Here is a 13,310-nt window from a genome sequence, read left to right on the forward strand (position 1 = left end):
TTATTTTTATTTTTTATTATAAGGAGAATAACTGGTGACAAGTTACGGTTATTCACTCGTTTCGGAGGACGGTAGATTCACAGAGGCATTTCTACCTCACTCTAGCCATAAGTCTGACTTCCACACCAGTAGCGAGTTACGAACTCAAAACCTCCAATTGTAAAGATTTTTTTAGTGTGTCTGAAATACGGTCACATACATTAATTATTATACAAATAAAAATACTTAAAAAATAAAACTTTTACCCACTTATATTAAACATATAACATACTGTTCTGCATTTCGGGCTTAAATTACTTTAACACTTTACAAATTCCATAGATTTTGGAAACGAGCCCTTTTAATTAGCCCTAATCTCCCACCACGTTGTGCAATCTGCCTCCTAAAATTATTTTTTGCTCAAGTTCAGTTGAGCGCCAAAACCACGTTTACCAAAATAACCTTGCCCTATTTTCCACGAGTCCCTATCCCAACTGGACCCCACCATTCACCCACAATGACAACCACACCCTTCACATATCATTGTCGTTCTTAATGCATATGCTTAATCATGTAATTTAATTTTGGACCGTCTTGATTAATCTTGTGTAGGAGGAGGGTGTTTCGTAACAAATCTATGAGATACGAACTAATGCAACTGACTTGTTGGAAACCAATTTTCTGCGCGTGTAAATATTGTTAATTCCTTGAGTTATAATCTTATTTTTATATAAAAATATAGTAACATTGTACAATAATGATCTTACTTGAGTTACTTTTATTACGTTGTTCAGTTGTGTGCTTGAGTGTCAAAGGTACAAGAACGTATTAATTTGATTTTTTTTTTTTTTGTCTTATTTTCTATATATGTTTTATTAACATACCAAATCGTCGGTTTATGATCTGTTTTTGAAATCCTATTACAAAAGAAATCGGTTTGAAATCCAGGATTCTATTTTCAATTCGAAATCCCAATCCGAACCAGCCCTAAAGACGAGTCACAATTCAAGCGGACCTCTTTGTGCTACTGAAACTACGAACTCGAGTCCATTTCTACGTGGACCAAACGCCCCAAGGCCATTATTGTAATTTCAAGAGTTCTCTCGCAATCGAAGCACAAGCCCAAAGGGAAAAATGAATAAAACGAAAAGAAAAAAATAAATAAATAATACCACGAATGTTTCGTCTTTCAGACCAAGAACAGCAACAACGAGAGAGAGGAACGAACAGAGAGAGACAGACTCAGAGATACAGAGAGAGAGGAGAGAGAGAGATTTTCTCAGAGAGAGATTGGCCTTCGAGCTCTCAATTTCTTGCACTTTGTCGATCTGTCTTCGTCAAGTCTCTTTCATTTCGCACGCTTCTTCGCTTCGTCAAGCTAAGATTTTCTCGCCGATCTATTCATTCACCTCGTCAATTTTCTCGGTAATTTCCCCCTTTCGATTTCGTTTGTTTTGTAAACTTCCTGGGTTAGGGTTTTGATTTGCGGAGCTGTTGGAATTCTGGGTTTTCTTCGATTTTTTGTTTGGTTATGTACGCGTTGTGTTTGATATTGAAACCCTACATTGGGTTTGTATTGATTCGTTTGTTGAATTTTTGGAAATTGGGTTTTCAGTTGGAGCGCTGATTGAGGAGAGGAAGACCCAGTTGAAGCGAATTGCAGCATGAGCATCCATAGCCCCGGAGAAGGGGACAGTTAGGGCTTTGGGATTGGGCGCAGACGGTTGGGATTTCCATGGGCGATGGAGGCGTCGCATGCATGCCTTTGCAGCATAATATCATGGACAGGTTTCCAATTCAGGAGAAGACTACTGTTTGCGGAGGCAAGAACGGTAACAATGGATTCAATTCCAAGACGGTTAAGAAGAAGAAGATAGTGAAGGTAATGAAGCCCAAGAAGAAAGTTGTCAAGAACCCTGTGTCTTCAAAGAACCTGGAGTCCGAAAAAAATGAACTGGGATTGGATAAAGGTGCTAGCAGTGCTACTAAGGAAGCTGAGAATGGTGAAATTGCTGAGGAGAAGGAGGAAGTGGAAGAGGGTGAATTGGGGACTTTGAAGTGGCCCAAAGTTGAAGAAGAGAATGGTGAATTTGTGCCAGAGAAGTCGAGAAGAAGTGAGATTGAGAAGGGAGAGATTGTTGGTGAGAAGTACAGGAGAAGTGAGGTGGAGAAAGCAGAGTCCTTTTCAGGGAAATGGCGGAGAGGGGACGTAGAGAAAGGAGAGGTTGTTCCAGAGAGGAGCAGAAAAGTCGAAGCTGAATTCGGGTCCTGGAGACCTCCCAAGGATGATATTGAGAAAGGTGAGTTCATTCCAGATAGATGGCAGAAAGGGGAAGGGGCCAAAGATGATTACACTCCCAGTAAATTCCGCAGGTATGATAATGGTAAGGACAGGAGCTGGAAATTTGATCGTGAGCGTACGCCACCTTCGGGGAAGTATTCAAATGATGACCCCTTTAGAAGGAAAGACTTTAATAGAAGTGGAAGCCAGCAGATCAAGAGTATTGCCAGGTGGGAGAGTGGCCCTGACAGGAATACGAGGATCAGTTCCAAAATTGTTGATGAGGACAGTGCGTACAGAAATGAGTACAGCAATGGTAAGTGCCACCCCAGAGAGTACCCTTCTATTAATCGGTTAAAAAGGTTTGGTGCTGATACAAGTATCGGTGAGCGAAAGAACTATGGAGACTATGGGGATTATCCAGGTGCAAAATTTCGTAGGGTTTCTGATGACACCAATCGCTCTGCCCACCCTGAGCATTATTCACGCAGTTCTGTGGAGAGGTCTTATCGGAATCCTTCATCATCAAGAGTTGCAGCAGACAAGTACTCCTCCAGGCCATATGAATCTACTTTGTCTTCCAGAGTAGTTTATGACAGGCATGGGAGAAGTCCAGGACTTCCAGGTCATTCTGAGCGATCCCCACATGATCGGGCCCGTTATTTTGATCACCGGGACAGAAGCCCATTGCGCCGTGAAAGATCTCCATATGTCCATGAGAGGTTTCCATATGGTCGGGAGAAATCACCGTATGGCCGTGAGAAATCACCGCATGGCCGTGAGAAATCACCGCATGGCCGTGAGAAATCACCGCATGGCCGTGAGAGATCACCATATGGTCGTGAGAAATCACCACATGGCCGTGAGAAATCACCACATGGCCGTGAGAGATCACCATATGGCCGCGAGAAATCACCATTCAGGCGCGAGAGATCACCATATGGACGAGAGAGATCTCCTCATGGTCGCGAGAGATCTCCATATGGTCAGGAGAGATCTCCATATGACAGGAGCCATCAATATGATCACAGGAACCGGAGTCTGTCTCCACATGATCGACCTCGATACCATGACCGCAGGAATCGCACTCCAAATTATTTGGAACGGTCCCCTCATGATCGGAGTAGACCTAATAATCATCGAGACACAAGTCGAAAAAGTGGAGCAAGTGAAAGGCGCAACTCCCATCACGGTAATAGGGGGCAAGAAGATAAACCGGTGCAGAAGGATCCCTGTGGAAAAGACTCACATTCGACTGCTAAAGAATCTCTAGATAGAAGCACTGTGCCTGATATTAATGTATCTGTGGAGACAAATTCCAACTGTGAGTCTCACAAAGAAGAACCGTCTCAAATTCCAAGTGTAAATTGCACCGAAAATTCTCATATCAGTGTAGCCCCTCCTGAAGAGCTGCTTTCGATGGAAGAAGATATGGATATATGTGATACACCACCACATGTCCCAGTAATTGCTGATTCATCCACCGGAAAATGGTTTTACCTCGATTATTATGGTGTGGAACGTGGACCTTCAAAATTGTGTGAGCTTAAAGTACTTGTTGAAGAAGGGGCTCTTGTGTCTGACCACATGGTCAAGCACTCGGATAGTGATAGGTGGGTAACTGTTGAAAATGCAGTTTCACCACTGGTGACCATACATTTCCCATCCATTGTATCAGACTCTATAACTCGGCTAGTAAGCCCTCCAGAAGCTCCTGGTAATCTATTGGCAGATACCGGGGATACTTCGCAATATGATGCTCAGAGTGGGAAGGACGCGGCAATCACTTTGCTGCCGCCAGGATTTGGCGCAGATGTTGGTGGAGCTGCTTCTGAGCCTTTAGAAGATCTCCATATTGAAGAAAGGGTTGGAGCTCTGATGGAGGGTTTTGCGGTTATTCCTGGCAGGGAGCTTGAAGCTGTGGGAGGTATGTTTCATCTGATTTGTATTATTATTTTTTGGCTTTTTAGTCAAAATGGTCCCTGAGATTAACATCATGAGATTTGAAATCGATAGAATTGGTCTATGAGTTCATCCACAATCAATCATTTTGGTCATTCCGTGAAAAATCTCAATAAAATAAGGGTAAAATGACAAAAATACTCTCAATTTCTGTCAAATCATTTTGATCTTTTGTTTATTAAATTGATGTCTTTTTTATCATTATTTAATATAATTTTTCATCCAAAACTAAAATGATTGATGATGGTTAATTTTAGGGACCACTTATATTGATTTCAAATCTCAGGACTAAAGTGAAGAATTATGCTAATCTCATGGACTATTTTGGCTAAAAGACCTTTTTTTTTTTTTTTTTTTTTATTTATTGAAATTTGATTTTTTTGCTGTTGTGCAGTAACAAATGAAATTACACCTTCATTTTATTTTTTTGTGTGGAGATATCTTACTTTTTGTCCTCTTTTATTTTTGTCATTATGCAGAAGTTCTGCAAATGTCATTTGAAAATGCACAACGAGATGGATGGGAAAACACTGCAGGTACATATTGGTTTCTTAGTTTTTTGAAGAGTTAAATAGGATGCCAAGTTGATGTTCAGACAATATAGAATATGAAATTTAAATAGTATGTGAAATTGATGTTAAAAATTGTATTTCTATTTACGAGAAGTATTTTACTTGTGCATCTATTGGCATGTACAGGTTTCAGTCAAGGCCACGATGCTGAACAGTATGATCAGAAAACCAAGGAACCCAGCTATTCTGACATTAAAATAAAGGAAGCTGCAGAAATCAGGCTGACTGCACCTTCTGACAAGGATGCTGGTTTTGCTTGTGGTGATTCTGATGACTGGTTTTCTGATCGGTGGTCATGCAAGGGTGGTGATTGGAAGAGGAATGAAGAAGCTTCACAGGAGAGGTCTTCTAGGAAGAAATTTGTTGTCAATGATGGTTTTCCATTATGCCAGATGCCAAAGTCTGGTTATGAAGACCCTCGATGGCATAGAAAAGATGAATTGTATTATCCTTCGCAAAGCAGAAGACTTGATCTACCTACTTGGGGTTTTTCATGTCCAGGTGAGATAAATGATTGTAGTGGCGTGAGCAGAACAACTCAAATTAAGCCTGCTGTCATAAAAGGAACTATGCTTCCGGTAGTAAGGATAAATGCATGTGTGGTTAAAGACCATGGTTCATTTGTTTCTGAGCCTCGCATAAAAGCCCGTGGTATGGAGAGGTACACGTCAAGGTCTTCTCGGTCATATTCTTCAGGTAGTGATGGGAAGAGATCATCGGGAGAAGGTGACACCCAGTTGAAACCAGTTGGTGAACAACGCTCACAGGGCTCTTCAAAAAGCATTACGTCTATTAACACCAACAAAGACCGTATTTGCACAGTCGATGAATTGAAATTGCACTTGGGTGACTGGTACTACCTGGATGGTGCTGGGCACGAACAAGGACCTTCATCATTTTCTGAGCTACAGGTCTTGGTTGATCAAGGAGTGATCTTAAAACATAGCAGTGTTTTCCGGAAATGTGATAAAGTCTGGGTTCCAGTGACATCTGCTGCAGAGACTTCTGAAGCTACGAATATGAATCAGCAGGAGAAGAACGCAAGATCTAGTGATACTTCAGGACTTCCTCCTTCACAATCTAAAAATGCTTTATTTGAAGAATCGAGCTCAAAGTCGAGTTGGTTGCACAACCTGCATCCTCAATTCATTGGTTATACATGCGGAAAGCTTCATGAACTGGTGATGAAATCTTACAAAAGCAGGGAGTTTGCTGCGGCCATAAATGATGTTCTAGATCCATGGATTAATGCAAAGCAGCCAAAGAAAGAGGTGGAGAAGCATATGTACTGGAAAACAGGTATGATCTATTTAATTTAAAGTCCATTCGCCCTCCTTCTTCTCTTTTCCTTGACCTCAATCTTTCTTATTTGTATTTTTTGGTTTGATTTCCCTTCAACTTGAACTTTGGTGTTCGTCATGAACTTTGGTGTTTGCAGATGGTGATGCACGTATTGCCAAAAGAGCCCGGTTGCTGATTGATGAAAGTGAAGAAGACTATGACATGGGAGATGATTTGCTAACAGTTGAAAAGGATGAGTCTACATTTGAGGATCTATCTGGTGATGCTTCTTTCTACAGAGAAAATAGTGGGAGTTATGGCTCAGAGATGAGAAGTTGGGGTTTATTAGACGGGCAAGTGCTGGCACGAGTCTTTCATTTTCTGAGATTAGACATGAAATCCCTTTCCTTTGCTGCTTTGACCTGTAAGCACTGGGGAGCTGCTGTCAGGTTTTACAAGGATATTTCAAGACAGGTTGATTTTTCATCCTTGGGTCCTAACTGCACTGATTCAGTGATTATGAACATTATGGTAGGTTTTGCTACTTTTTTGGCATCACAGAACGGTAGGAATCTATGTACATCCTCTTAAATCTAATGTAATTCTTTACTTGCAGAGTGGTTACGGTAAAGAAAAGATTAACTCTATGGTTCTGATTGGTTGCACCAACATCACCCCCCACACTCTTGAAGAGATCCTTAGTTCACTTCCTTGTTTATCTACCATAGATATCAGAGGCTGCAACCAGTTTGGCGAGTTGGTCATCAAGTTTCAGAATCTGAACTGGATTAAGAGCCGAAGTTCATCTGGTACGAAGATATTTGAGGAATCCTACTCGAAAATTAGGAGTCTAAAACAGATCAGTGAGAAATCTTCATCTGTTTCTAGAAGTAAGGTTCTAGGCAATGATATGGATGATTTTAGTGAACTGAAAGTGTACTTTGATAGTGTGGATAAGAGAGAAACTGCAAATCTATCATTCCGGGGAAGTTTGTACAAACGTTCAAAACTATTTGATGCTAGACGGTCTTCATCCATTCTATCTAGGGATGCTCGCATGAGGCGGTTGTCCATTAAGAAATCTGAACACGGTTACAAGAAGATTGAGGAATTTGTTGCTTCAAGTCTGAAGGATATCATGAAAGAGAATCCCTATGATTTCTTTGTGCCCAAGGTACTGGGAGTCATATAGCTGACCCCACTTAGTGGGAAAAGGCTTTGTTGTTGTTGTTGTTGTTTAATCTTTGTCTTGCATTTAGATTTGATTCCCTTTTTTTCCTTTGTGTTTACATTCAATTTTGTACAAATAGGTTCTGAAACTTTGTTACCTCCTTTTCTTATCCAGGTTGCTGAAATTCAGGATAAAATGAGAAATGGTCATTACATACGCCGAGGATTGAGTTCTGTCAAGGAGGATATCAGTCGAATGTGCAGGGATGCAATAAAGTAAGTTCTACCTTATTTTTCTGGTTCAGTCGAATTTCCATATCATAAAAGTTTCTCCCTCATATTATTTTCTGTGTGCAGAGCAAAGAATCGGGGGGATGCTGGAGACATGAATCACATTATAACATTGTTTATTCAACTTGCTACACGTTTAGAATTGGCTACTAAGTCTTCTAATGAAAGAGATGAGCTGATTAAGTCATGGGAGGATGATACATTTGCAGGGTTCTCTTCATCCTCGAAGTGTAGAAAGAAGCTCAATAAAGTAGCACCTGAAAGGAAGTACTCGAATAGGAGTAATGGCACTGTGAATGGTAGTTTGGATTATGGAGAGTGTGCATCTGATCGAGAAATCAGAAGGCGTTTATCCAGATTGAATAAAAAATCTATGGATTCAGAAAGTGAAACCTCTGATGATATGGACAAGTCTTCTGAATATAGCAAGAGCAATAGTGATAGTACTTCTTCAGATACAGAAAGTGACTCCGAAGTGAGGTCACAAAGTCAAACTGGGCAGTCAAGAGCAGATGGAAGCTATACACCTGATGAGGGTTTTGATTCTATGACTGATGATCGGGAGTGGGGTGCTCGCATGACAAAATCAAGCTTGGTTCCTCCTGTTACGAGGAAATATGAAGTTATTGAGGAATATGTTATTGTATCCAATGAGGAGGATGTGAAACGGAAAATGCAGGTATCTTTACCAGATGATTATGTTGAGAAACTTAATTCTCAGAAGAATGGAACCGAGGAGTCGGATATGGAGCTTCCTGAAGTAAAGGATTACAAGCCAAGGAAAATGCTTGGAGATGAAGTTATAGAGCAAGAAGTTTATGGAATTGATCCCTATAGCCACAATCTTTTACTTGACTCCATGCCAGAGGAGTTCGACTGGCCTCTTGCGGAGAAGCATATGTTTATTGAAGATGTGCTCCTTCGCACATTGAATAAGCAAGTCAGGCAGTACACTGGGAGTGGAAATACTCCCATGATGTTTCCCTTGCATCCTGTTGTTGAAGAAATCCTAAACGGTGCTGAGGAGGATGGTGATGTGCGAACTGTTAGGATGTGTCAGGCTCTTTTGAAGGCCATAGAGAGCCGACGTGATGATAAGTATGTGGCTTATAGAAAGGTAAACTTTTTGCCCCACGCCCTATTGACACGTTACTTCCTGGATTTATGACAAGCCATTAGGAGGATGACTATTCAATCTTGTGTAATTGTTAATTTGTTATGATGACCAGGGGCTTGGTGTCGTTTGCAACAAAGAAGGTGGCTTTGGAGAAGAAGATTTTGTTGTGGAATTTTTGGGGGAGGTATGGCTCCATTTTGTTTGTGGAGTTGTTTTCTCAGTCATTTAATCATCCCATATTTCATACGATGCTGGCTTATCTTATACCGTCGTGCAATTTTTTATCTTAAACGTCATGTAAAAGTAACTGTTTTTTGATCTTGTGATTGGCTAATTTCTACACTCAATGTAAAATAGGTTTATCCTGTTTGGAAATGGTTCGAGAAGCAAGACGGGATTCGATCTTTGCAGAAGAATAATAAAGATCCAGCTCCAGAGTTTTACAACATTTATCTTGAAAGGCCCAAGGTGCTTTTCGCTTGCACAAGTTCAGACATAGTTATATGCATGCTTTATGGATTAGCATCTGATCATTCATTGTTATTTGGCAGGGTGATGCCGATGGGTATGATTTAGTCGTTGTGGATGCCATGCATAAGGCAAACTATGCAAGTAGAATTTGTCACTCATGCCGACCTAATTGCGAAGCAAAGTAAGTTCAGTTGTTTTAGTTATGTTAGGCAGTACTTTCAATTCAACTTACCAGTGTACAAAACAGAGTCACCTTGCTAGTTATAAATTCACATATTTTACATTTAAGCTATTATATCTCTGTAAACATTGTGCTTCATATAGTTGTTTTTTTTTTTTTTTTGTTTTTTTTTTCGGTGGTTTGTTGCTAATGGTGTGCTACTGTTACTTTGTTGCTAATGGTGTACTATTATTACCTTTGTGTCTTGGTTTGTAATTATGATTTGAGGAGCATTTAATGTTTGGTTGTCAGAACATGCCTTTTCAGATCTTTATTGCTGGAATTTGAATTGCTGTATCCGCACTTGATAAACAATAATTCTTTTTTGCTTAGCTCTGGAGACCAATATATGAGAAGTTGGGATAAAATTTTGATGTTTATAATCAGGATATGGGTATGGCTTCATTCTGTGTGTTGAAGGCTTATATGTTGACAACAAGAAGGCTTTGACTTATATTGGACAGAAGTACCTGCAGTAATCTAGTGTTGCTTTGTAACTGCAAAATTTAATTGAATTTTTCCTGCTAGTTCTATAACATATAGTGTTTGTTGAATACAGAGTTACTGCTGTAGATGGTCGTTACCAAATTGGAATCTACACTGTACGAAAAATTCAATATGGTGAGGAGGTGACATTTGATTACAATTCCGTTACAGAGGTACGACTCTTTTTCCTATTGCCCTTGTGTATACTAAATTACAGTTTACATGACGACACATGTAAACAGTTGTGCTCATCTGTTTTATGACAGAGTAAGGAAGAATACGAAGCATCAGTTTGTTTGTGTGGCAGCCAAGTTTGCCGGGGAAGCTACTTAAATTTGACGGGCGAAGGTGCTTTTCAAAAGGTTAGAGAAAAGTAATGGATGCACTTAATTTTTAATGGATGCACTTAATTCTTAGAGGCTCAGATTCCTCGAGGGGAACTAAGTTATTTATTTTTCAACGTCGCAATCTTGGTGCCCAAAGACAGGAAGTCCTATGGGTATTCTTCTACTTTATTTTTAAAGTCATTTTTGTTTTATTAACTGGATTATTGTCCATTCATCAGGTGTTGAAAGAGTGGCATGGAACTCTTGATCGTCATCAGTTAATGCTGGAGGCTTGTGAGTTAAATTCAGTATCTGAGGAGGACTATCTTGAATTGGGAAGGGCTGGTTTAGGCAGTTGCTTGCTGGGTGGGTTGCCAGATTGGGTGATTGCATATTCAGCTCGCTTGGTATGTTGTTTTTCTGCTGCATCAGTGTTTCCTTTTTAGTAATTATTGAAATCAACTATCATTTATTTTCATTCCCTTTCATTTTGGTCGAAGGTGAGCTTTATAAATTTTGAAAGAACAAAGCTTCCTGAGGAGATTTTAAAGCACAATTTGGAAGAAAAGAGGAAGTACTTTTCAGATATTTTCCTTGAGGTTGAGAAAAGTGATGCTGAGGTTCAGGTAATTTTTTTTGACTAATCTATATGTGTGTTTAATATCATGTGATTCATGTCTTTTGTGGCTAATCCTGGCTTACCATTTCTTTTTGCATGATAGGCTGAGGGTGTGTACAACCAAAGGCTTCAGAATTTGGCTGTAACTCTTGACAAGGTGAATTTCTCTGCTATAACTAAGTGGTCGTTTTGTTATATACTATTGCACTGTATGAAGATATGTTCAATGATATCTACAGGTGAGGTATGTTATGAAATGCGCTTTTGGCAACCCCAAGGATGCTCCACCTCCGCTGGAAAGGTTAAGTCCTGAAGAGGCTGTTTCCTTTCTATGGAAGGGAGAAGGATCACTTGTACATGAGCTTCTTCAGAGCATGGCTCCTCATGTGGAGGAAAACTTGCTAAATGATCTACGGACGAAGATCCTTGCGCGTGATCCATCAGGTTCGGATGACATATGGAAAGAACTTAAGAGATCTTTATTATGGTGAGTAACATACACTTGAGTTAATTTTCTTATGCTAGGTTTTGACTCTGTAAATGATTCCAACTTTATGGGATTCTTTTTGTTTTCGAAGGTTGAGAGATGAAGTCCGGAATCTTCCTTGTACATACAAGTCTAGAAACGATGCTGCTGCTGACTTGATCCATATTTATGCTTACACACGGTGTTTTATTAGAATACGGGTATGTCTTTGTAATGAGAACCTCTAAAAAATTTTCCAATTGATTTGTAATTCTGCTATTTGAATATGAAACGTGCTTCATTTTACTCTCTTTCAGGAATACAAAACTGTAACTTCGCCACCAGTATTCATTAGTCCACTTGACCTAGGCCCCAAGTACACCGAGACGCTGGGATCAGGTTTTCAGGAGTATTGCAAGACGTATGGGGAGAATTATTGTTTAGGGCAGCTGATTTTTTGGTATAGCCAGGCTAGTGCAGAGCCAGATTGTAGCCTGGCAAGAGCAAGTAGGGGTTGCTTGTCGTTACCAGACTTCAGTTCTTTCTATGCCAAGGTTCAGAAACCTTCACGGCAGCGTGTTTATGGCCCAAGAACAGTGAAGTTTATGCTAGCGAGGATGGTGAGTTTCGGTTTTTCATATATTTATGCCTTTAGGTTCTTTTTATGGCGTTGCCCATATATTCCAATGCTTTTTCAGGAGAAGCAGCCGCAGAGACCTTGGCCCAAGGATCGAATATGGTCGTTCAGTAACTCTCGAAAAGTTATCGCCAGTCCTATGCTAGACGCTGTTGTGAATAAATCTCATTTGGACAGGGAGATGGTGCATTGGTTAAAGCACAGACCCGCGATGTTTCAGGCTATGTGGGATCGATGAAGTTTTGTAAGTGTCGGGAACTGGCAGCGGGATTACTGAACCTAACCCTCTCTTTTTTTTTGTTTTTCAGTTGTTTCGGAATGATTTCGCGATTTTAAATTTACGGCTGCCCCGTTCAATGTGGGGAGTTGGTAATCATTCCAAAACAGCGTTTCGTCGTGCTGCTTCCCCCATTCTTGTGTACAGGTTTTTCATCTTTGTAATTTGTAATCCATTATGTAGCAGTAGAACATTTGTTGTCGTCCACTTGTAATTTTAGAGAGAAATGAAAGTAGAGAAGAAGCCAAATGCATAAGCTCATGTTTTTTTTTTTTTCACTTTTCTTCTGTCCCAAGTTACTTGCAGCAATTTTATTCTCTAACGACGGGCCCTATGCTCACAATCCAATCGCCGCGCGTTTTATCAAGGAAATTTGATAAAACGATTTTTTTTCACTTACGTTCTGAAAAATGATTTTCGCACTCCTGTAATTCATTTCTCTTTTACAATCGTTTGCTGGTTTCTGTCTCTTAATTTATTGTTCATTTACTCACGATTAGAGAGTTTTTATTTTTTTATATTTTTTTAGTGGACTGGAATTATTCATAACCAGGGCAAATTGCCAAACATACAAAAAAAGGTCCATAGAGATGCAAGCAATAGATAAAACGAGAAGCATAAATAAGGCAGTGTAAAGGGGTAGAAGGGAATAGGACGCTGCATCAAATACTAGGATGTGGTTCCCTACACTACCATTACAAGAAATTAAGAAAGGCAAGATAATTTGTTATTGTTAAGAATATAAATCAATGAAGATAAGTGTTGGTTAATTCACGCATAATTACACAACTCCGTATTTTTAAACGATGCCAAACAGTCTGTTGCCATGCTACAAGCTTAAAAAGGATCCCCCTTCGGCCTGATTTTCACCAGGGTGGATAACTTACCCTTCGATAATTGATGTCCTTATTTGCTTTTTACTTTTTTTTATTGGTAAGTTGGATAATGACGTCATTCTTGTTAGGTTGTCTAAGGTGTAGGCTTACTAGTACTTTTTATAGTCTTTTAATTATTCCTGCTCAATAAACTTCTGCTCGCCACGTCACGAGTTCTTTTAATTTACCTGTCGGGACTGCCACGGGCAATGTTCAAGCCTTCTCGGGAAATGCTCAAAACCTGCTGCGCGATTGAATTTCGAGCAAAAATTTTTGTAAA

At 39.9% G+C, this 13,310-nt stretch overlaps 1 protein-coding gene across 1 annotated transcript; it reads left to right on the top strand.

The window, feature by feature from the left end:
* Window positions 1-1,153: 1,153 nt before the first annotated feature.
* On the top strand, window positions 1,154-12,416 carry LOC103942208 (histone-lysine N-methyltransferase ATXR3-like). The gene is made up of 20 exons (XM_018646246.2): window positions 1,154-1,404; window positions 1,595-4,187; window positions 4,702-4,758; window positions 4,921-6,093; window positions 6,233-6,606; window positions 6,692-7,249; window positions 7,421-7,521; window positions 7,603-8,653; window positions 8,766-8,837; window positions 9,011-9,121; window positions 9,205-9,305; window positions 9,904-10,003; window positions 10,097-10,192; window positions 10,396-10,563; window positions 10,657-10,782; window positions 10,879-10,932; window positions 11,015-11,262; window positions 11,354-11,462; window positions 11,559-11,861; window positions 11,940-12,416. Exons 2-20 carry the CDS (start codon window positions 1,715-1,717, stop codon window positions 12,114-12,116), a joined length of 7,452 nt encoding a protein of 2,483 aa, XP_018501762.2. The 5' UTR covers window positions 1,154-1,404; window positions 1,595-1,714; the 3' UTR covers window positions 12,117-12,416.
* The last annotated feature ends 894 nt before the right edge of the window (window positions 12,417-13,310 follow it).

This window comes from the organism of the source record quoted next, unplaced genomic scaffold (assembly GCF_019419815.1).
Source record: "Pyrus x bretschneideri cultivar Hongxiangsu unplaced genomic scaffold, Pyrus_bretschneideri_v1 Contig13, whole genome shotgun sequence".
In the NCBI taxonomy this organism is placed as follows: domain Eukaryota; kingdom Viridiplantae; phylum Streptophyta; class Magnoliopsida; order Rosales; family Rosaceae; genus Pyrus; species Pyrus x bretschneideri.